Below are 24,543 nucleotides of genomic sequence, written 5' to 3' on the forward strand. Positions count from 1 at the left end.
TGCTTATCCCAAATTCAACTAAGCATGTATTAGGTAGAGCCCACTATGGATGTGAGTTGTCCCAAAAATTGGGCAATCAACTAATCTGATAGGCCAACTCATCATGTTTTCCTGAACTGTGTTGGTCTACTCATGTTCGGGTCACCTGCTGAGTTGACCAGCCTAGTTTTGGACCCATCAACACTGTGGGTCCCACATTTATACATAAAGGGGCAGTTGAAAAAAGAAGAAAAAAAAAAAGAAAAACTTAAAGAGAAGACTATTAACTCCTTTAGTTCAGATGAAAGACTATCAAGCTACTAAACTAACGACTCTTTTTGGACCAACACTAGATAAATCGAAAGATGCTTATAGAAGAAATCTTACGCAGTATGGGCGGTGCGCGATATTGAACCTGTGGTCTGCAAAATGTGAAAAAAGAAAAAATTTAAGAAGAAGCCTCGAATAGCAGATTTAAATAATCGAGCGGTAAAAGATTTCATTTAGACAAATGCATTCATCTCATTTTAGTGAGATGAAATTATTTTTATGCATCGTTCAAACAGGTCCTTAGCTTTTAATTCACTATTCACAGTTTCATAATCAAGTTAATGGTTTCATATAAATATTCAAAAGTAACATAAACCCAATCTAATAATAAAGACTAAAGAAATATAAATTTTGAAAATAAATGAAAACATTTGAGGAAATAATTCATTAAAGAACTGATCAGACGAGGCGATGAAAGTGCCGCATCCTTTGCACCCGTAATACTCCATTCGATCTGATAAGAGAAAATGGAGTTATTGAGAAGAAGAAATCGGACGTAGAAACCGATAAAAGGAAAGATGAGCGTGGATAGAGGAAATGGAGTTACTGAGAAATCGGAGTTGGTAGGAAGAAATTGAATCTTCTAGTTCGAACAGTATTTGTAGAGGGAAGAGTATGGGAAGAGAAAGAACAGTTGTACAGGGAAGAGCATTGGAAGAGCATGTTACGCTAAGGATATTCTTATAATACAGGGAAAAGCATGGGAAGACCATGTTTAGCTAAGGACATTTTTATGATTTTCATTTTCTGAAATGATTTATATGTCAAGTAGGCCAATAGGTCTACTTGAGCCTTGACTTGAGGCCATCCACATCCAAAAAAAATTTCATGTACCCACGTGTTCACGCCATAGTGGAATTTTACCACTTATGGATACCGGAACTCTTGACTTGATCTTGAAACTCTTGCAAGTCTACCATAACAATAAATGGATATATGCTACATAAATATCATGATGGCCCATGTGCAAGAATTATAAAACAAGCTTAAACTCAAAAGTATTATTACATGAGGCTGGAGGACTTCCCAGGAGTTCATCCATCACAGCATTTTTATCAATCAATCATGCTTTGAATGCATTAAGTGGGCTATTATAGATCAACGGCCTTGATCAAACCAGATCAAATCTACCTATAACTTAAGTGTCTGAGCAGGCCGATAGGTCCACTTAAGTATAATCATTTAACATAATTAGGGGCTGTCAAAGTTCCCACATATATCATCCAATGAAATCACAATAAGTGTGGACTTTCTAACATCGTAAAGACTTACTTTCCACCGGGGGAAATGCTCACACGCAGCTAGCTGTACTTCTAACTAATTGGCATGTGGAGGTCACTATGTTGTTTGGATTACATCTCGTCCGTACATTAATGTTGTCTCACATCAAAAATAGGATGCACCAAAAATCAAGACGATCCAACCATGAAAATGTGATGTTGCATGTGAATGTGGAGTTTTTAGGTGTTGTTTCATGGTTTTCGATGGTGTATCTCACTTAACAGTTAGATCAATTTAATTTTTGGGGAATATCATTTTCATGATGGGATAATATTAATGGACGGACAAGATGTCATACAAACACTATAATGGCCCCACACGCCAACTAGTTAGACATATAATTAGTTGCGTGTGAGCATTGGTCCTCGTCCTTAAAAGAGTACGTTATACACCTGTAACAGTTGTCACTGAAAAGAAATAAAAAGTCGAGATCGATCAAACACGACATCAATCCGCGTTCGGACCTGCGTCAGTTCCAACCAACGGATCGCATGCTTCTCAGGTATCTCAACCATTCTTTAAGTAGATTACGCTGAACATGCTGAACGCGGATTGCATACTACCCAGCTTTGAGTGGACACCGTGATATATGGCTTTTATACACACTGTCCATTCACTTTTACGTGTCATTTCAACATATGATCACGAAACTGAGGCAGATCCAACCATCAAGTGGACCACACCACAGGAAGCAGCGGTGATAATGATTTTCACAGTTGAAACTTTTCTGGAGCCCATCGTGATGTTTGTTTGTCATCCAACCTATTCATAAAGGTACATGGACTTGGATGAAGAGAAAACACAAATATCAGCACGATCCAAAACTTCTGTGGTCCCAGGAAGTTTTCAACGGTAAGAGTTAATTGCCAGTTGTGTGGTCGACCTGTTTCTTGGATATGTCTAAGTTTTGGTATCATGTCGTGAAATGATACTTAAAAATGGATGGACAGTGTGGATAAAACCCATACATCACGCTGGCCACTCAAAGTCCCTGCCTGTTCCCAACTGGAGAAGGGCAGGGTAGGACGCAATCCGCGTCCGAACATGCTATGCTATGGATATTTGTATGCGGTGGGTCCACTAAATGGACTGATCACAGTTTTATAGGATGTCAGAGAAAGAAAAACAAAAAAACAATGGTCGCTTCACAGGGTCGCACTGCTAGATGAACGGACCAGATTGATCACATGTATCACCCAGAAACGGTAACAAGGCCCACATGATAGTTGGGCCCCACATCCTATCAAACCGTCCATCTGCAAGGAAGATGGTAACATGATCTTCAATCCACATATTAAAATCTCAATTAAATAGATTTCCAATTGTAGCCCTTTTCAATTATAAATCTGAACGGTCCATGTGATGCGGAATCCCATGAAAACCCCTGTGACAGATTTTCACCCTAATCTAAAATTCTGGTGGGCCATAACAAAGAGAAATGCAAATCAAGGAAGGAAACTATTTTCATTTTTCATGGCCCATCAAAGTTTTAGATCAAAGTAAAACTTGGTCCCGGGAGTTTTCACGAGGTGCTGCTTCACATGAACGGTTCAGATTTTGGATGCACATCACGTATGATGGGTTCTCAAAAAAATTCGTATGTAGTATGTACGAACTGGTTCGCAGGTGAGCGTTTCCTTGGATATATGTACTGATATTTTGAAAAAATGTACGTGAATATTAAAATATATAAATAAGGAAAATAAAACTGGACCCAAACGTCTGCTCGACAGCTTTGACCGGCATTGGCCCATTTTAGATGCTTTTTGACTTATGGGTCGTTGGTATGAAACCAAAATTGCTTAGCTGTCGAATTCAGGGCGGCCCAATCGGATGGGAGCTTTTTAGGTACGCCCCGCCTCACCCAATACGGTGTGGCCCTGACTGTTGGGGCCCACATTGATGTATGTATTGTATATCGATGCTGTCCAACGTTTTTATAGCTTATTTTAGGCCATGAAACAAAAAAAATTAAGTAGATCCAAATCTCAAATGGACCACACCATATGAAATGGTGTTGATTGAACACTTACCATTAGAAACTTCCCAGGGACCACCTTAATGCCCAACATGATGTTTATTTGCCATCTAACCTGTTGATAAGGTCACACAGAACTGGATGAAGGAAAAAAAAAAAAAAAAAAAATATCATTTTGATGTAAATCTGTTGTGGGGCCCAGAAAGTTTTTAATTGTCAATCGCCATTTTTTCATGTGGTGTGGTCCATTTGAGATTTGAATCTCCTTCATTTTTGGGATGATGTCCTAAAATGAGCTGGAAAAGTGGATTGGCGGCGTAGATATGCAATACATACATCAAGATGTGGCCCACTACCAGGGCCGCACCATGTTCAGTGCGGCCCGGGCCGCACCTGATCTGCTCCCTGATCGGTTTGTTATCTTGGTCTGATTTTTATGGTATTGGTCTAGGTGTACCCACTATTTTCTTATGCCTGACCACATGTTGATCTAGACCGTTGATCAAGTATGTCCCACCATGATGAAGTCAACCACAAAAAAATGTCACTGATCAAATCGGAATTCTTAACATCCACCCGTGTTGAAATATGGAACGTCATTTCTAGCTCATATCTGCATGGATGGTGAGGATCTCCGATCAACAAAAAATTTATTAATGCGGCCCACATGGGATACTCTAGATGAACGGCCAGGATCAAATGTGATTGGCCCATCAATAGCCTTCAGGATGATCCACTCCAATCAATCGGCAAAATACCACATGTACGGTGGAGATCGATCGGGCCATTAATTGGACCGTTCCCTTGATGTGCCACGTAGGATTTTGTCCCTTTTCACCCCACATGCATCGCACGTTCCGATCAGTATTTAATTATTTGAGAATCATATGCAATGGATTGATATATTTTAGCTTCCATGAAATGATTTTTTTATGGAAATCATGTGAAAATGGTTTTTGCACAGATTCTCTGACATAAATATTGTTTGTACTAAGTGTCGTTTTAAATGGGATTACAGAATGATTAGTGGTAAGATAAAACAAAGAGAAATTTTCATCATTGCCATCTGGACCATACACGTGTCAAAATGTGAATGGCTTGGGACCATTCGTCCATGTGGCGCATCAGTACAGGTGTCCTCCTATATGGGACTCAAAAATGATTGGTTTTAAGTTGCTGTCTAAGATCGATTGATTAAGGACAAAATAGGAATAAATTTATATTACTATCTCTATCATACACGTGTCCACATAGAAAATGATCTGAGCTAATTAGCTAAAAAACCGGACCTGACTCGCCGGTTTGACACAGTTCGACTGGCTGTGTGACATGTAACCGTTTTAACTCACCAAAACCGTTTATTTGAACCGGTTGTTGGCGCGTGAACCGGGTTGAACCGTTGGACATTGTTTCGGAAGTTTGCTAATACCACGCGCGCGTAGATCTGTGCATATTCACACGCTCTTACATGTGAAAATATGAAAACGTGTGTGAGATCTGAGCATTCCATAAGGTTATAAATAATATTTAGATCTTCGGACTGAAAATTCAGACAAGTTCACTTTTCAATTGAGCCACAACGTACAAAGTAAGTTAACGGTTAAAATTGTTTTCGTATAGTCATTCATTTGTTTTGATATATTGTGGCCCACCTGAGGTGTGAAATGACTGGAAGATCTAAAGAGTGTATCTCATCTTATGGAAGGCTCAGATCTCACACATGGGTCGCAATATGACAGGCTCACACGTATGGATGTGTGCCGCTCCACACACTTGTCGAATTAGCAAACCTCTTGTTTATAACACGGTGATGATGTTACTGATCTAACCAACGGTTGAAACGATTTGAACCAAATTGTTTGGACCGTTCATCACTATTTTAGATCAGCCCTTGAAAATCATTTGCATTGATCAGACAATCCTGACCGTTGGAATGAAATGTTGAAACCAAGGCAGATGAATTCGCATTCAACCAGATTGAAATTCCACCAATTTAACGGCTGGGATCCTTATATTGGATCATTTTTCTTCTATGAACCAGCTATCTAGAGTGGACCCATGGATTGAAAAGAGCCTCAGATTAATGTTTTAAAACCCGGACCGGACCCGCCAACATGGGTCGGGTCACCAAAAACCATTTTGGGAAGGAATCTTTCAAAGTTACAAACCAACCGGTCCAACCATGTGTCTGTTGGTCCACTGGTCAGAACTTTTATTTATGTATTTTATTGATTTATAATGCCGTAGAAATAAGGAGCATAACGACACAATTTCTTAATTTGGAATTTTTTTAAGGAGATTTTTGGATTTTGAAGTTTTTCTCCTAGTATTATTGGGAAAATTCAACTAAAAATATAAATTAAAAAACATTATTATAAAATAATAATCATTTTATAATTGCACATATATGCACCTCATGATTATTTAAATTTTACATAAGAGTGTGTTTCTTTATTCTGGGTCCTTATCCTTGAGTGGTAGGTTCACGAGAGTTTCAACACGGGTAGAAGTGTATGCGAACTGTGCTAGCTCGGTTAGCTCGCTTGATTCGACTTGAAAAAGCTCGATTAGACTCGATTTGAAGCTAAGTTCAAGCCGAGTCGAGCTGATTTTTTAGCTCAAAACTAAGTTTGAGCTGGTCCCAACTTGACTTGACTTGGATTGACCCAGGTCAAATTGAACTCGGATTGAACCAGTTCAATGACTCGATTACTTTAATATTGATGTTGCTCACCAAGTGTTAGATGAAATGACTCAAAGAAGTATGGCGGGTGGCAAGGAAGGTATGTATATGAAACCAACACCCTTTTTTTTCTTGATTTTCATGTTGCTTAGAAGGTGTTTGATAAAATACTTGTAAAACCATTGCTGCTGTCTCAAATACAATAAGATTTTGAAGTTGCAATATATGTGTTTGTGAAAATGTTATAAAGGCGAAATCGACCTGAACTGTCGACCAAACCGAGCCGAGCTGGCCAGTCAAACTTGAGGACTGAGCTCAGCCGAGTTCGAGCTGAGGTCAGCTAGTGACTGAGCCGAGTCGAGCTGAGGCCAACTCGACTCGGTTCAATTCAATGTACACCCCTAAACACGAGGTCATGGGTTTGAGTAAAATTCAAAGCTCAATCTAACTTAAATACATGTAATTATTACAAACTTATCATAAACTCACCTAAAACTTCTCAACTCAAATCTAGCTAATTTTAAATTAAGCAAGAGTTTTTCAACCCTAATTCAACTCAAGGATTCTAACAGCCTAACCCAATCCAACCCCACTCGAGTTTACAGACATAGAGTATTAAGGGTTATTTCCTTTTGGTGTAAATACAAGTAAACCATGGTAAAGGCATAGCAATGAGCAGTGCCAATTGTTTGAAATATTGCTAGAATTTCAAGCGAAACTCAACCTCATCTGAGGGCTCTACCATAATGTATGTGCTGTATGTCCGTTCAAATTCTCATATCATCTTAAGGCATGAGTCCCAAAATGATGTTGATCCAAAGCTCAAGTGGACCACACCACAAAAAATGGTGGATTCAACAATGGGTATCATTATTCCCATTGCTTACGTTGGTGTGATCCACTTGGGCTCTGGATATGCCTCATTTTTGGGCTCATGTCTTAAAATGATTTGCCAAAATAAATGGATGATGCGGATAAAACACAGGCATCATCATGGGGCCTACAAAGTTTTGCCATATAAACATGGCAAGGATGTGACTCAAATGGAGTGACCCTTTGAATTTTCATGGCAGTCAAATCTTGATAGATGAAATAACAGAAGTAAATTATTATTACGTATTTCTCTTAATTTACCAGTAATTATGCATAACCAAACAGGGCATAAAAAGTCATTGATTGTAGCCAGCCTATGTAATAGACAATTAGATAGCATTTAATGCTAATCAACTTACACATTGCACACATGGGAGGGTTTGGTAGCTGAGGTCAAACTCACGCCATAACTTTCAAACATGAACGGGAATAGTACGGCATTCAATAGGATTCGCATAGCCCCTTGAATTATTTAAGATAAAGCTTAGATGATAATGATAATGACAATGACTAGGCATAAAGCAGGTGAACACAAGCTACACAAAGAAGGAGAGAGATATTGTGTTATTTGCTTGAAATAAGTGAAGTTACTAAACCAAAAGTGGATAAGATTTTAGCCATGGCTTAATAAGCACAGAGAAATTCTAATTGACCTAAAGACCATCTTCCTCGTTTTTTTTTTTGGGAACTTGTAAATGGAGATAAATGGACAGTAGAAATTGAAGTAAATGAATTGGGAATAAATTACTTACTAAGTTGTGTTTTGATGAAAGTAAATTAAATATATTGAAATCCAAAATATTATATTTGTATAAAATTAAATGGAATGAATTGGAGTGCATTTGAAATTTTCAATATATCTACGAAAACATGTATAATATTCTAAATAGCCTTTAATTTCCTAAATTTATAAACATAAATGATATTTGAAAGAATGATTATAATAAGGCCATTGAAATATATACTTTAGTAAAAATGAGAAAATTCTAAACATATGTGGGCCACAAATATAAGGATCACAAACAAGGACTTGTTGATGTTTTTTAACTATCCAGTTGGATGGTCAATGTTTGGATGGTTTGGATTATTCTATTGGTGTGATTTTAGTTATGTAGCTTATAAGTGGCATGTTTTGGAGTATCATTAACGTAGCCCTTGTATGGTGGACACGTGTGTAGAAACACATTAGTTTATCCATGTGATTATGGGACTCTCCAATGGAACCTAAAAAGGCATTTACCTCTATTTGCTTGCAAATCTCTCGGTTGATGAATGATTTCACCATTTACTCTCAATTCATTTCTTTTACTTCCATCCAAACACACTAAAAAACTTATTTATTTTTGTGTACCTCAATTTACTCACAATTCCTCCCATTTACTCTCATCCAAACTACTATTTAAAAATCATGATTTAGCTAGGTAAAATTGTCTAAAGCTATTAATATAGATTTTAAAATAAGAAAGAGTTAGGAGTTTGCTTTTTCAATTGATTCTCAGCATGTTAGGGCCCATTTGGATACGGATACCACAAAATAAGCTAATTTTTCTACTTACAATAATAGATAAGTAACTTATTTGAGATAAATAAGTTTGGTTTATAATTAATTATAAATAGCCTTTTTATTTAAAGTTACTTAACTGCTATTGTTTAATAAATAAAAATCAAGATAACCTACTTAAGGCATAAATAGCTTACCTTATAACTTACCTTCCAAATGCCCCTCTTAGTGCCTATTTGGTCCAAAGATAAGAAAAGAGTTTGCAAAGTGAATCCAAATGCACAACTCAACTCCCATTTTAATCAAAATAGCATTTAGCATGTGCATCCAAACAAGTCCTTTCTTAAAGGGAAAAGATTGTCTAGCAACCATTATTATGGCGGCTCCTTAATCCCATGGCATTGGGTTACTAGGAATATCCAAATCTCATGTGGACGTGGACCATGCCATTGGAAACAACAATCTATATGATATTTGTGTAGTCCTTCCATCCATATCTTTGTGGCATTATCAACAAGTTAGAGGGCAAAGAAATATTCCGATTGCCTCTAAGAAGTTTTTAACAGTGGGTATTCAACTATCATTGTTTCCAAGTGGTATGGCCCACTAGAGCATGGTCCATGGAGTGAACGGTTCCTACAACTTACACAACTAATCATACGGTGGAGATCAGGTGGGCCACCGAGACCAAACATCCTGACCTATTCAATTTATGCCCAAGGAAGGAGTGCTCCTTTGCACATGTATTGTCTCAAAAATGGGAACGGAAATTATTTTAGAGGAATTACAGGGCCCACAGCTTCTAACAAACATAAACATGGTTTAGGCTCATGTCCTGTGCATGTGGGCCATAGTTCAGCGATCCAAACCGTTAATCTGATCAAATGCCCAATTGATAGGGACTATATGGAAAATCTTGCAGTTCGAATTTTTTTTAGCCCTTCAATCAGTGGGCCACAAATTGGACGTTTAAATTGAATTACCTAATGCTCGTTTAACTTTTGAGTGAATATAAACCGTCACATCCTGCATTTAAGCTCTTCCCCGTTCCGTTGGAATACTGTATTGAAAATGGAATTAGGCTCATGGAGGAGTATGGTAAATGGTACACTTGCGCCCATATTGGAAATGCACATGTGTAACATGATCCATTCTGTTCAAATCGTGGGCCCAAATCTACGATGGAAAACAATCCATATCGGAAGATCATAGCCATCCATTCGGTGAAATTTTGTTCACTGAATTTGGAACGCTAATAGAATTCCATTTTAACCGTTCAATTGATGGGCCACCTTTCAGAAATTTCAGATCCTTTCCTCAGGATTGATTTTGAGGCCTTGCCTACTTTATGTCGGAAATGGATTGGCTACTCCCCCTGCCACCAACCAATGGCTGGTGGTCGGTGCTCTGTGGGCCCCACCATGATGTAAGTGTTTCATCCATTCCGTCCATCTATTTTTCCAGATCATTTTATTGTATTAGACCAAAAATGAGGTATATTCAAATCTCAACTGGACCACATTACAGGAAAAATTGTTGAATGAGCATCGACCATTAAAAATATTTTAGGGCCCATAAAAGTTTTGGATGAAACTTATTTTTGTTTTTTCCAATTATCTAGGCCTGTATTACCTAATCAATAGTTTAGATGTCAAATAAACAGTACATTGGGCCTTAGTAGGATTTTACTGGTGGATATCCAATCAATATTTTTTTTTTCCTGTGTTGTGGTCCAATTCAGATTTAAATACCTCTCATTTTTGGGATCAAGCTTTAAAATGGTCTGTAAAAATGTATGAAACACATATGTCATGGTGGAGCCTACGGAGGACCGACCATCAGCGAGTGGACGGGTTGCAGGGGGAGTAGCCATTCCATTCCCCTTTCTGTCGGTCACCGTACTTTGAGACCTTTTATTGAGTTACTTAAATAATGCAACGTGTAGAGCCGTCCATGCTCTTCAAGAGTATCATCTACACACGAGGCTTGCGGATCCACCCCTCCAAATTTGATAACACAGAAAATATTTAGTAAATCCAATCCGTAAATTAGGTGGAAAAGACAATAGATATACCTTTTGAAAAAAAATAAATATTTAGCTCATTAGTTGGGCCACAGTATACGAAAAAATTACATCCAAAAAACATGGTTCAATTGCATTTTACTCCACAAAGTATGACCTAAAAATAATTTTAGCTTATTTTTTCTGTATATAGAATCTAATATGGGCCAAACAAAAATAAAATGTTCAGATTTTCCATATGGAAGCTACATTCGTATTGGTTGAGGCTTGTATGGGAGTGTTCTGTATAGACGCGCTGTATTTGTCGGCCTCAAATATCCAACTCGGTTGGAAAATTCAAAGAGATGAACTCTGATACTCTGTAAGAGTGTGATGATTGATACGCGGGCTCTCAAAACTTCACACGTGGCATAAAGTTACCATAAAGTAATCCGTCCAAATAGTGATGTTCAATTTAGATCGCTTGTAAGCTAAAAACTTACACTTTAACTAATCTTATTTATATTTGATTAACGGACACTAAAAGGACAGTCAGAATCAAAAGTAGTCAACGGTCTGAATTGAAAAATAAACCATTTGTACGGTTCAATTCGAGTTAATGCATGTACAGTTTCAGTGGACCTGTGTATCAACCATCACACCCCGCCCGAGTATCAGATAACCGGCAAAATTCAGCGTTCAACCCCCAACAGCAACGTAGTTACGGAGCGGAATCCTCTCCACCACATGTTTTTAGCAAGGCGTAAAACACCCAAGCTTGTGGGGTCCACATGTTGTATATGTAGAATCAAAACCGTCCATCAGATTCCATCCTCTATTGTAAGATATATTAAAAAGAATCATCTCGATAAAGGACTCAAGTAGACCACACCAAAGGGAACAATGGAGATGAGATGCTAACCATAGATTTGTGTGTGGGGCCTCCATTGTTTGTATACTTCATCAAACACGTTAATCATGTGTAAATCAAACAGGATGAATTTAAAATACAAAAATCAGCCTGATAAAAATAAGGTGGGCCACACTAGTTGTTTGAGAAGAAATTATACATTGTTCCTATTGATGTGGCCCATCAAAGCTTTTTTATTGAACTGATTTTTTAATGTACGGTTAAAATAATAATTTTCACGTGATGGACGGAGTAGATTTACAAATAAACTAATAGTAGGTCCCATGGGTCTGCGTCAAATAAGTGGTGTAGAGGATTTTATTCCAACAACAACCACACAAACAGCATTCGGTTTTTTTTATTTGGACGACTCACTCTGTTTCATTACATCCGAAGAAAAAACGAAAAAAACAGCAACTAAAGATAGAGAAAATTCAAAAAAAAGAGGAGAAGAAAAAAATCAAAGCCTCTCTCAAAAGAGAAAAACAGGAGAGAGAAAAACAAGAGAGAGAGAGTGAGAGACGGTTCTCTCTTTCTTTCCCTCGTTGCTTTCAAACCTCTCTCTTTGAGATCGTGCCCGCCCTTTCTTCGCTTCTCTCTCTCTCTCTCTCTCACGCTTTTAATTCTTTATTCCATGCGTAAAGAGACGTCGGGAATTTGAGAGATTTGAGAAGTTATCGGATTTCGAGAACGAAACTTCCAGATCTGCAGCTAATCCGATCTCCATTTTCGATTATGAAAATAAACAAGGTCAGTTTTTATTTCGAAAATGCAGAAATTTCAGAAGCTTCTTCTGCGTTTGGCTGACGGAGATTTCCGAACGGAGGAAAATAGTTTTCCGGATTTTGGGATTTCAGCTCTTGTTAGTAGAATTTCCAAATAGAGAGAGAGAGAGAGATACGGAGCTCTTTTTTGTGCTGTGTTTGAAAGAAAGACTTCTTCGGCATTTGGAAAATTCTACTAGGAGTTGACGTTGCGAAAATTGCGAACTGTTTTCCCGGAGAGTCCGAGCCAAAGCGGCCTGAAGATTTTGGAATTTGGAGTTTTTGGGTTTTCACCGATTGCAATTCTGATGAATGCGGCGTATGATTCGAACCGAGAAGAGCCAGAAAGACGAAATCTGTTTTGGAAGACCTCTTTTACTTCTTTTTTGTCTGATGCTTTGAACTCTCGAAAACAGCTGAAATTCTCTCTTATCTGGGTTTCGGAAAATTTTCTTTTGGATTTTTGGATAAATTTTTTTTTTTTTTTTTTAATTTACCAATTACAATTCTCGAGAATGAGGTGTATGATTTGAATTGGGAAGGAGGGTTCTTTATCCACATTTGCAGCGTTTCATGGCTTTTTGGAAATTGCATTAAAAGTAGACATTGCAAGAATTAAAAAACTGTTCTTCCTCTGTTTCAGAGCTAAACGCTTCGGAAAATTTCCTTTGGAAAATTTGCATTTTTTACAAATTACTATTCTCGTGAATTCGGTATATGATTTGAATCAGGAATATCTCAAAAGACGAGTTCCAATGTGGAAGACTTCTCTCTGTTTTTTTTTTTTTTTCCCTGATGCTTCAAACTCTCCAAAACAATTGGAATTCTCTCTGATCTAGGTTTCTGCTGCTGCTCTTTTGATTCTTTTTGTAAACATTATTTTCAAAACTGTCGAATTTCAGACTTGGAAGTGATGAGGAGACCATAATTCACCATCAATTAAAAAAATTACAACATCAAAAGCAGAACCAATAGCGGTTTTGACAACTCTCTCTCTCTCTCTCTCTCTTTTTTTTTTTTTTTTTTTCAGAATTCGGATCAAAATAGGAGAAAAGGCGTGGATTTTACAAGTATGGTTCTCATCGTGGTCCTCAAATTTTGGAAGAATTAAAGAGATCGCCAGAAATGGGGGTGGTGGGTGGGGAGGAATTGCAGGGGTGGGAGAAGACATCAGAAGCAGGTGGGGAGCGGATTCTGGTGTCGGTGAGATTGAGACCACTGAATGCAAAGGAGAGCGCAAGGAATGATGTTTCGGAGTGGGAATGCATTAATGACAACACCATCATATTTAAGAACAGCCTTCAGGACCGCTCCTTGGTTCCGACTGCATATTCATATGGTATAGTTGTATCCTTTCGTTTTCGGATCACTATTTTACTGGATATTGTTCTTCAATGTGTTTGTGAATCAAATTCCGAGTCTTTCTGTGCCAATGTATGTGGATTTCTGTGAAATTGTTTCCAAGGGTTGTTACCATGATGGCCTTATCTGGCAGTTTAGATTTAGAGGGCAGGAAAAAAAAAAGCTCATGCATTCCTATGGTTTTAGAATGCTTTTTAAAAAAATAAATAAATAAAGATTCTAGGAATTTCAGATTTTTTGGACATTGCATGCGTGCCATTTTCATTCATCTTTGTTATTTTAACTATTTGTTTATTTATTTTTGTACGCTTTCTATTTTTTTTTAAAAAAAGACTGGGAATTCAATTGTTGCGAATCTTCTCTTTATTGATCAATGGATTTCTTGGGTGAGTTTTGCTATGGTTAAAAGACTAAAGACTGATGTTGGTGATTTTTTGCAAGTAATTGATCCAGCATTTGGTGGGCCATGGGAAAACTGTTCTTAGTTTTTCTCATAGCGATAAGTTTTGGATTCGGGCATAATTGACGAGGAAATTATTTATGATTTTGGAAATTTTGGAAAATAAATTAGAAATTCTATGGGTTTTGATTGAAATTTTCTCTTTATTTTTCTTTTTTATTAGATCATGAATTATTCTAAGGTCTTCAAAATTTTCATGAGGATTTTTTTTCTTTGAAATCTTCACACATAATTTGTAAACCCAACACCAAATTAGTTGAAACGAGGCTGTGATGACAATCTGCGAGTAATTTGCAGAAGTTTCCAAAATAAAAGGATAATTTTGCTAATGTGTTTCTTCTAGTTGGATTTGCATTTGAAAACCATTTTTGTGGATATGGATTCTTCTTATAATTTTAATCTGGTTTTGGTTCTCAGACAGATTCGGATAATTTTCTGATCTTTTATCTATTTTCATATGTTTGTGGTGATAGACAGAGTATTTCAGTGCAAGTGCTCCACGAAACAAGTGTATGAGGAGGCAGCTAAGGAAGTCGCTCTTTCAGTCATCAGTGGTATTAACTGTAAGTTCAGCAGTGGCCTGTCTTGACATTAGATTTATCGTAGTTTGATTGGTACTCCTGTAATTTTATGTAAGGAGACAAAATTCATGTGCACATGTACCTATAAATCTGTTTTCTTCAGCGAGCATTTTCGCATATGGACAAACAAGCAGTGGAAAGACGTACACCATGACTGGCATAACCGAGTACACCATAGCAGATATATATGACTACATACAGAAGGTAGCCTACTTCTATTCAGATGTACCTTTGAATTTTGATTTCATCTCTGGATTCCTGCAATAACATGAAGCATTTCACTCTTCTTGCAGCATGAAGAAAGAGTTTTTATTTTGAAGTTCTCAGCGATGGAGATATACAATGAAGCTGTCAGGGATCTGCTCAGTGCAGATGGAACTCCGCTCAGGCTTCTTGATGATCCAGAGGTAAATATCATCATTTTCTTGTTGCAAGTTTCATCCAAGGAGTGTTTACTTTTCACGCTAACGGTGCTTATTTCTTTAGAGAGGGACTATTGTGGAGAGGCTTACAGAAGAAACTCTAAGGGACTGGAACCATCTGCAGGAGCTGCTTGCTGTATGCGAAGGTAAAAGCACATCTTACAGTCAGAGGGATTATGGGTTTTTTCAGTTTGTGAGAGAGGGGCCCATTGTTTAGTGATCCAGGCCATTGATGCAGTGGGGCCCACCATGATGGACAGGAGATCCTAAACATCCTAATCTCTTTGCTTATTTGCAAACAATGAATTAAGGTTTAGCACCATCACAGCAGGTAGATTTTTGGGGCATGGTCCATCCAAGATTGGGGCCATCAAATCATCATCTGGATCTCTAAACCATTAGCCCCTCTCTACAAAGTGCAACCGAAGAACCAAAGATACTTGCATCCTAAGTCAATGATCATCTAATTCTTCTTTAAAAATGCTGCTTTTAGTTTATGTGTGCCTATATTTATCCATTTATATTGCATTGTCGCAGCTCAAAGACAGATAGGGGAAACCAACTTGAATGAAACAAGCTCCAGATCTCATCAAATTCTCAGACTGGTGCGCCCTGCTTTGGCTATAAAAGTTACTTCTGACAAAGATTTGATTGCAGAAAGTGAAAATTTTGTTAATAATTTTTCTATTAATTAATGGATTCCTGCAGACAATTGAAAGTTCCGCTCGTGAGTTTTTCAGCAAGGAAAGTTCAAGCACCCTTGCTGCCAGCGTGGTATGGTTTTACTACAGTGTCTTGAGTTGGTAGTTCAATGAATGAATCTTTTTTTCTGTTCTTTTCTTTTCTACATGCTATGTATGACAAATATTACCCATAAAGAGAGTGGAAAAAACTTGGTAAATGGTTGTCTTTTGCTTCTTTTGGTACAGAATTTTGTTGATCTAGCAGGGAGTGAGCGTGCATCTCAGGCATTATCAGCTGGTACAAGATTGAAAGAAGGTTGCCACATAAATCGCAGTTTGCTGACCCTGGGAACTGTCATTCGCAAACTAAGGTTGTTATACCAGCAGTCTGTTTGACACTGATTTTATTTGTTTGGCCCAGTGTTTCTAATTAGGGGCTGTTAGTGAGGCTATGTAAAAGGAGTTCTGCCTTATCAGAGACCTCTGGCTAGAATTTCATATCTTTTTGTCTTGAACGTGACACATGCTTCCCTTTTTTGTCAATATCACGAACTACTGTTGTAGCTGAAATTCACTTTCCTACTGTCTAGTTTTTATTTTTTTACATGCCACCTTTAGATTTTACCATATTATACATTGTAACGGCTGATCTGTTTTATGCTAAAAGTTAATTTCTGATTCATTGTAAAATTGTAGTTGGGATTAGTTTATTTTCGAAATTAGCATCAAGATATAACATCCAAAGCTAGAGATGTATTTTGTTTGCACTATCAAATTGAATATTATCAATCTAGTAGAGTGAAAAAACCAATCGGCAATTTTCTCATATCTATATTGAGGGTCGATGATCCAAACTGCAATTACATTACTTTTAAGTTGAAATTGGAGTAAGTTTAAATGCAATTTGAGGGATAGTTCCGTGTTCCACCATATTCTCCTTTTTAATTTTTTCGCTCTCAATGGTAGACATTTAGTTCACTCTTTGAGTGGTGATAGCCGGTGTGTTTTTCCACACTCTTTGGTTGACATTATTTAATTCTTTTCATATAATGGTTTACTTGATGCAGCAAGGGAAGGGGAGCACATATACCATACAGAGATTCAAAGCTAACACGCATACTGCAATCTTCCCTAGGCGGCAATTCAAGAACTGCCATCATTTGTACTATGAGCCCTGCACGAAGTCATACCGAGCAATCCAGAAATACCCTCTTATTTGCAACTTGTGCAAAAGATGTGGCTACAAATGCACAAGTCAATGTGGTCATGTCGGATAAAGCGTTGGTAAGGCATTTGCAAAGAGAATTGGCTAGAATGGAGGGCGAATTGAGTGGCATGGGGCCAACCATCAGTGCATCTCATTCCGAGTTATTAGTGAGAGAGAAAGATATCCAGATTCAAAAGGTAACATAGTAGATTTCTGAATTCACGGTTACAAATATGCATGCCACACAAAACAAATACACCTCAGATACCATGCATGTGTGCTAGAAGATGCGACACAATTGAACATGACATTTATGCAAGCCATAGTGAGAAATCTCTTTCTCAGCAATTTCTCGGCCTGGAAATTTCTTGGGAGATTTTCAAAATTTGAGGTTTTTCTCAAGATATTTTCAGGAAAATCTTGCCAACATTAAATTTGTTTAAAAATTATTTATTCTTAATTAATGAATAATTTTAACATTTAAATTTTAAATATATATTTATATAACACATTACTATGATTTTTACTATTTTCGCGATAATACCCAACAAAAATGCGACATTTTAAATTCTGCCGATTTTTTTTTTATAAATCCGATATGTCACGATATTTTCAAAATCTCAGCAATTGTGTGCACCCAATGCTGCATAGACAAGCATATTCACCTTCAAATGTATTATTTCAGGCACCACATGCCCTTGTTGGGTTGCCCATATACGTCTTTGTAAATAGTGGTTCAAAATTGTTTGGCATTAAGAGACCCTAAGTTTCTATGGCCTAAACATGGATGACCTGACCTTCTGCTGTGCAGATGGAGAAAGAGATAAAAGAGTTGATTCAACAGCGAGATCTTGCTCAATCTCGTCTCGAGGATCTGCTTCGAGTGGTTGGAGATGATCAAGCTTCAAGACTATGGGTATTCAGCTTCACTATTTTTACAAGAACTTAATTTCCATTACATCTTAATGGATATGCTCCAACTGCTAAAGGCTTTTTTTTTTTCCAGGCAGAGTTTAATCACCCACCTGCATCACATGCATCAAATGCATGTGAAGATGAACTTTCAGTATCAGGATCATCTGGGGTTGCCGATCGTAGTCTAGATTTTGGTCTCTCAAAGTTCATGGCATCACAATATTCTAAAGAATACAGTGATGCTGAATGCAACGAAGACTACTTACAGCTCGCTGAAATACCAGAAGACCAAATGCTTTTTGATGGCATATCTCCTCGGATCTCGAACAGTAGTCCTAAATCTGTTGGATCAATTCCCCATCAAGGTGGGGAGGAGATTTCTCAGGAGACCAACGATGATGTTGAGGATCAGTGCAAAGAAGTTCGGTGTATTGAGACGGAAGAGTTGAACACTAACAGAAAAGAAGAACCCAATAACGTCTCATTGCCTGAAGGAAATGAAATGTCACCACCTTTGACACTGTGTGACAACACATGTGTGAAAGACCAAGAATCTGAATCAACTGAGCGAGCTATAGAGTTACAACCAGTTGGTACAGATTCTACTTATGGTGCATTGGAGAAGCAACTCCACGATGTTCAAAAAATGATCGATGGTCTTGTGAGGCCATCTGATGAGTCATCTCCATGGCCTTCAACAGTGGACTTATCTAGCTCCAGAAGCTCGTATTTAAGTAGAAGCAGAAGCTGTAGAGCAGCTCTCATGACTAGCTCAAACTCTCCCCTGTTTCAAGAGGCAGAACAGAATGAGAATACACCACCTGGAGGGTTTGAGAAAGACTTTCCAGGAAGGCCTGCAGCCGGAGACTTTCAGAGGAGATCATGTGCATTGAATTTTGAAACCGAAGCATTATCAAGAGAATGTTCTCAGAGTTCTGAACAGAGTGCTTCTATTGACGTGCTGAAATCACAGAATATCAAGGCCACTACTGAAGAGAACATAACCAGCATCCGTAGTTTTGTTGCAGGACTGAAGGAGATGGCTCAACTTCAGTATCAGAAAAAACTTGTCGATGGCCAGGTGAAAATGCGTCATTTTGAAGTGTTGGTATCGTCCTTCTATGAGAATAGCATTTATGTGTCTCAATGATCTGGTAAGAATTATGTGGCAATGATCTGGTAAGAATTCTTCTTACTGAATTATGGGAGAATTCTTGTTGGTCCCAGGCTGGTTCACATATGATCATAATTGGCCAGTGGATAGGTAGGGTCGACTGCAAATTGCACTTGTTCCCAAAATCACCTCGATTGGGCGATCATGATCATCTGATTAGCGGTGAGAATTTTATCTTACCAACATCCATTTGTCAGACCCTTAATCTGATGGTCATGATCATCCAATCAGGGCCCATGTGCAAATTTCAGCAGACCCTCCTATCTGTTGCCCTGTTGTGATCACAGGTGGTCCATCTTGGCCTTACAAAGGAATTTGCACCAGGATATAATATGAAGAATTTTTCTGGATTGTAGTTCTTATGTCACATTTGATTGGCTTGTCATTTGCTCACATCACCATCCCTTCTTAGAAGGATTTTTTGTTCCATTTCCTTTCCTTTAGCTCTTGTAAGCAATTAAAGTTTTTAATCGGTATATTAAGGTTTGAAGATTGAACTTACTCTGGTGTAATATTGGGGATTGATCCGACGAAGGTTCAACTAAGACCCTTTGATTCGCTTGTTTCAGAGGTTGAAAAATAAAATGAGAGAAGTTGACATTTTCTTTGAAAGTTATTTTTCCAAGAAAGCATTTTGAGAGAAAATAAAAGAACAGGGGAGGGCACGGAAATTTTTTTAGGACTTTTTCAATGAAACCACATTCTTGGAAAATGTTTTCCACCAAAAAGCGAAACTCCCAATCAGGGGAAATTTTTATTTTCTTAGAAAGTATTTTCCAAGCTCTCAAAGAGACCCAAGAGGAATCTTGACATCTGGACATTCTTGATTAGGTTTCCAGGAAAATCTGACAGTTCCAGGTACAGGTAAGCAGCATGGGGAGGGCACGGAAATTTTTTTAGGACTTTTTCTATGAAACCACATTCTTGGAAAATGTTTTCCACCAAAAAGCGAAACTCCCAATCAGGGGAAATTTTTATTTTCTTAGAGAGTATTTTCCAAGCTCTCAAAGAGACCCAAGGGGAAGATTGACATCTGGACATTCTTGATTAGGTTTCCAGGAAAATCTGACAGTTCCAGGTACAGGTAAGCAGCATGAATTGCAAGTGGGCCTACTTAGATACACTAATAAGTGAAGAAGTTAGGTGCTGAGTAATCAAAGCATAGTAAAGACATCTTCTACGAAGACACAAATGTTTTTTAGTATGACAGAAATCAAACACTTATTGATCAATCTCTGTAATTAAAAGGCTAAGTGGAACATGACTAGCTTATGGACATTCTAACAAAGGAATATATCAAAGGAGGATTTTTCAAAAAGCATCGAGAGAACTGTAATTGCCAGATCTCAAGCCCCCATCTCAAGGGAATGTGCTTCTCAAAATCAGTAATTATATTTATAAACTGTTTCAGTGGTTTATACCCTGGTTAGCATAACTCCATTTAAACTCCTTATTTTTGAAGAAAGGAAAAATTCTATAATTGAATAAACGTTTAAAACTCCATATATTTCAGAAGATAGCAAAAAAAAAAAAAAATCTTTTTTTTTTCTTTTCTTTTGTTTTTGCTCTAACCAAATTAAGCGCATTTTGTTTTTCTTAAAAAATGTGTTTTATTCCAAGAAAAAGGGGGGGGGCGAGCGATTTGAAATTAGAGATTGATAGTCGCCACCCATTAGCATAATTGAGTAGAATGTGACAAACTTTAGTAGAGATGGATCAGTTTATAAGAGAATTACTTGAAAATGAAAGATTTGACAGAGGCAAAGAACACTATTTGGTTACCTATCAACATTATCAGTCATATGTATAGAAATTCTAATTACTTTAATTGAAGTTTCCCATTGTAACCTCATTTATATAATGATGTATGCACATACATAGCCATTTTTCACTCTGTTTTTTAGCCCAAGCCAAGCTAAACCCTAACTTCTCATTCTCCGATTTTGGCGTTTCCGTTTCTTTAACCGAGTTTGGCTGTCTTTTCTAACGATTGAAACCACATTAAACAAGAACATTTCACATACTGTTTTTTAGCTGGATGCTGTCTTGCTAACTATGTTTTATACAATGTTTAAGAATAAGCATGCTTTTGAATTCTCTATCCACTTAACTGAGGTGTCATGCATCTATCTGTTTCATTCTCTCATGTTGATTTTTTGTTTTCTTGTTTTCTCTTCAAAGTACTAAAATGGATGGCAATATCTCAGTATATTCTTCTCTTAAGAATTCCAGGAATTCCCAATGATACGACCAACTTCATTGTGCATCCCAGGTATGAAAGAATTCCAATAATGCCCTCAGGAATGCAAATTTTGATGAGAAGAACATACGAGGAAATTCAAAAAGGCACAGAACAAAGATAATAATCAAATACTCTGAAAATGATAAAAACTAATAAATACCCTACACATCAGCTACTCCAGATGGTCTCAAATTCAAGTTATGCGGTTTCTGCAGCTATACCAAGAGACCTTGGACATGGCAGGCTGTAAAGGTTCTTTACCGGGTCTGTCTGTAGATTTAAGAGGAATAACAGCCGTAGTAGGATTGGCCACCCTCCATTATGTTTTGTAACAAGAAATCCACTTTTTCTACTGAGCCAGAAATTTTTCTTTTTTCCCATTTTCCAGTTTTTGTTTCATTATCAGTGTTTTAAATAGCAAATAGCATGTAGCATAGTGTTCACCCCTCTGAAGCATGATGCATAAGCTACACGCTACGTCTAGATTTTCAATCAAGATAATGCTTAGTTGCACCAATTTCATGATATTCTGCACCATATTAGACTGATAAATAATGGAATTTAACCAAATTTCATGATATTTGGTGCAACCAAATGCAACCTAAATTAATAAGAAAATTCAATGATTAAGTATAAAGATAAAGAAAGAGCAATAAAACTAATTTAATATTGTTACTTATATTATTTTACCAAAAGCATTGGAAAGATTAATTAATTTTTACTGAAAATAGAAAAATGTAACAAATCAAGAAAATATTAATTGATTTTAATGTTGCAGCAAAAAATAGCTTGTAATGTGAGCTATGTAGTAGCGTAGTCTATACAACATGTAGCATATGCAAATTATTGTGAGGCGTAGGCTACGCAGGACTTAAAACTATTTTCATGAGCTACATAGCGTTAGGGCTGAGCTATGCTACGTAGAGTAAGCTACACACTACATAGCATAACTATTTAAAACATTGTTCATAATGCACCTTACGATTATAGAGCGGTGACACCAATTAGCTGTATGGGTTCTTCAACTCCCAGCTCATTGAACTTATTTCCTCAAATGTCATTGATGGGTTTTAGAAACTTGGAGAGAGCCTCCGGACTCTGAATCTTGCTGCTTATATATTTCATTGAACATGGTTTTTGTTCCTTTGGCAAATTCAGGAGGCGGAAACAAAGGCCAGTGAAGATTTTCAAGCTGAAAGGACTTCGAAAGATGTAGGCCTGGATCCAATGCAAAATCCCTTGGAATCTCCTTCATGGTGGCCAATGGAATTCGAGAGGCAACAAAGAGAGATAATTGAGCTTTGGGATGCTTGCAACGTTTCGTTGGTTCACAGAACTTACTTTTTCCTGCTCTTCAAAGGCGATCCCGCTGACTCAATTTACGTGGAAGTGGAGCTGAGGAGGCTTTCTTTTCTCAAGAATACCTTCTCTCAGGGAAACATTGGTACACAGACCATTGTAGACGGTTGCATCGTCACGCCAACCTCAAGGTATTATCTTGTTCTTTTTCTACTGTAATTCTTCTTTCTTGCATCTGAGAAAATTAATAAAGATGATCAGGTTTGAATTCTAATTGTGAGGAAGGATGGGATCCTCAACCCAAGGTATGCACAGTATACTCATGTTTTCGGTTTGTGCAAGTACCCCTACCATGGATGGCCCACACCTTAAAAATCTCTCACATTGTAAGACCTTAAGCACTAACCTTTGGCCCCTTAGTAGTTGATTGTCGACCATTGCTGTATTCTTTCATCGGCTGTCTATTTGCAGGCCGTAAATTGAAAGCTAAGGTTTATCCCATCGAGGAGATTTTTAGGGCCGTCCATGGTGGTGCCCCACAGACCAATTGTTTCGATCGCTGAACTATAGGCCCTCATACAGGATACCTGAGCATGCATATCCTTGAGTTGATGATCCTATAATACCTTTCCTAGTATGCAGATTTGGAAAGACACGTCCAGACCAAAATTTCACGCTAAGACCACCATAATTTGAATTCAAAATATAGAAATAAAACCATAGTTTTGAATTTGAGATCTTAGCAACCTTCTGAATTGGAGATGGTTTATTTGTCACTTTCATCTCAAGGGTACAAACAGTTCCATTGCCAAGATTTACCAGGCTCCGTTTGGATGCACAGCTATATTGAATTGCAGACATTTTAGTCCTTTTAGTAGCCTCACATGGTAGTCATAATTACAATTTGAATTCTCAATCCTTGTGAAATTCACAGCCTTAAACTTCAGCCTAGCCTCTCGAGCATGAGCTCGGTATACTAGCCAGCCGGTTTGCGATTGAACCATTTCAACGTCTGTATTCATTCTACCTTTGTCTAGCTCCCCAATCAAGCCCAATTTTATAAACGGCTCTAACGTGCACCTTTGTTTTGTTTAAAAAAATACAGCATGAAGGCTCTTCGGCGTGAGAGGGAGATGCTGAGCAAGCATATGCAGAAGAGGTTCTCAGAAGAGGAAAGAGGGAAACTTTACAAGAAGTGGGGAATCGGGTTGGACACTAAGCAGAGGAGGCTACAGCTGGCCCGCCTTGTATGGACCCAGACAAATGGCATGGATCACGTTAAAGAGAGCGCCGACATTGTCGCGAATTTGGTCGGGTTCTTGGAGCCAGGACAGGCCCCCAAGGAGATGTTCGGTCTCAGCTTTCGCCCACAGTGGACCAGCCGAAGATCCCAAAGCTGGAAAAACAGCAGCATGTCATCCTTCCTATAGCACACAGCTCATCTGCTTATAAAAAAGGAGTTGGGACAGTCTGAAAGGCTCGACTCCACTCATGCATATGAAATCAACTAACTACATTGAGCTGCTTTTGGATGCACAGGTGAATTGGATTGTGAACATTCAGTTTCAATCAAGCAGGAGTGACCGGTAAACAATGGTATTTCTTCGCGTATTCAAATTGAAATTATGTCTGTGGAGCCTATATCTATGAATATGCTATGTTAAGTAAAATGCAATTTGGTTATTTTTACCATAGTGGATTGTAACTATTGCAATTCAATTTTGGTAGTGCATCCAAACGCACCCTCGTCGTTTCTGATTGTGATTTTTTTCACTCTTGATTGAAATGTAGAAAATGCTGTAAATTTAGTTGGATTGGCTTAATACAAATTGATGGTGGATTATTATTGACCTGTGGCTGCTTGTCATCTTGTCTGATCAGTGAAGGCTCATGATCT

The 24,543-nt window shown here is 37.8% G+C and overlaps 1 protein-coding gene across 2 annotated transcripts; it reads left to right on the top strand.

Annotated features, from left to right (window-relative positions):
- The first annotated feature begins 11,978 nt into the window (after positions 1-11,978).
- Positions 11,979-24,496, top strand: LOC131243409 (kinesin-like protein KIN-7F). Of its 2 annotated transcripts, XM_058242764.1 has the most exons (14): positions 11,988-12,287; positions 13,332-13,640; positions 14,597-14,686; positions 14,808-14,908; positions 14,998-15,111; positions 15,191-15,272; positions 15,664-15,731; positions 15,835-15,900; positions 16,056-16,180; positions 16,877-17,213; positions 17,828-17,932; positions 18,023-19,012; positions 22,506-22,837; positions 23,752-24,496. In XM_058242764.1, exons 2-14 carry the CDS (start codon positions 13,427-13,429, stop codon positions 24,074-24,076), a joined length of 2,949 nt encoding a protein of 982 aa, XP_058098747.1. In that variant the 5' UTR covers positions 11,988-12,287; positions 13,332-13,426; the 3' UTR covers positions 24,077-24,496. The 2 variants fall into 2 exon arrangements, with proteins under 2 accessions (XP_058098748.1, XP_058098747.1); XM_058242765.1 differs by lacking the exon at positions 23,752-24,496 and having other exon boundaries at positions 11,979-12,287; positions 18,023-19,085; positions 22,506-22,643.
- The last annotated feature ends 47 nt before the right edge of the window (positions 24,497-24,543 follow it).

Source organism: Magnolia sinica, chromosome 4 (genome assembly GCF_029962835.1).
Source record: "Magnolia sinica isolate HGM2019 chromosome 4, MsV1, whole genome shotgun sequence".
Lineage (NCBI taxonomy): Eukaryota > Viridiplantae > Streptophyta > Magnoliopsida > Magnoliales > Magnoliaceae > Magnolia > Magnolia sinica.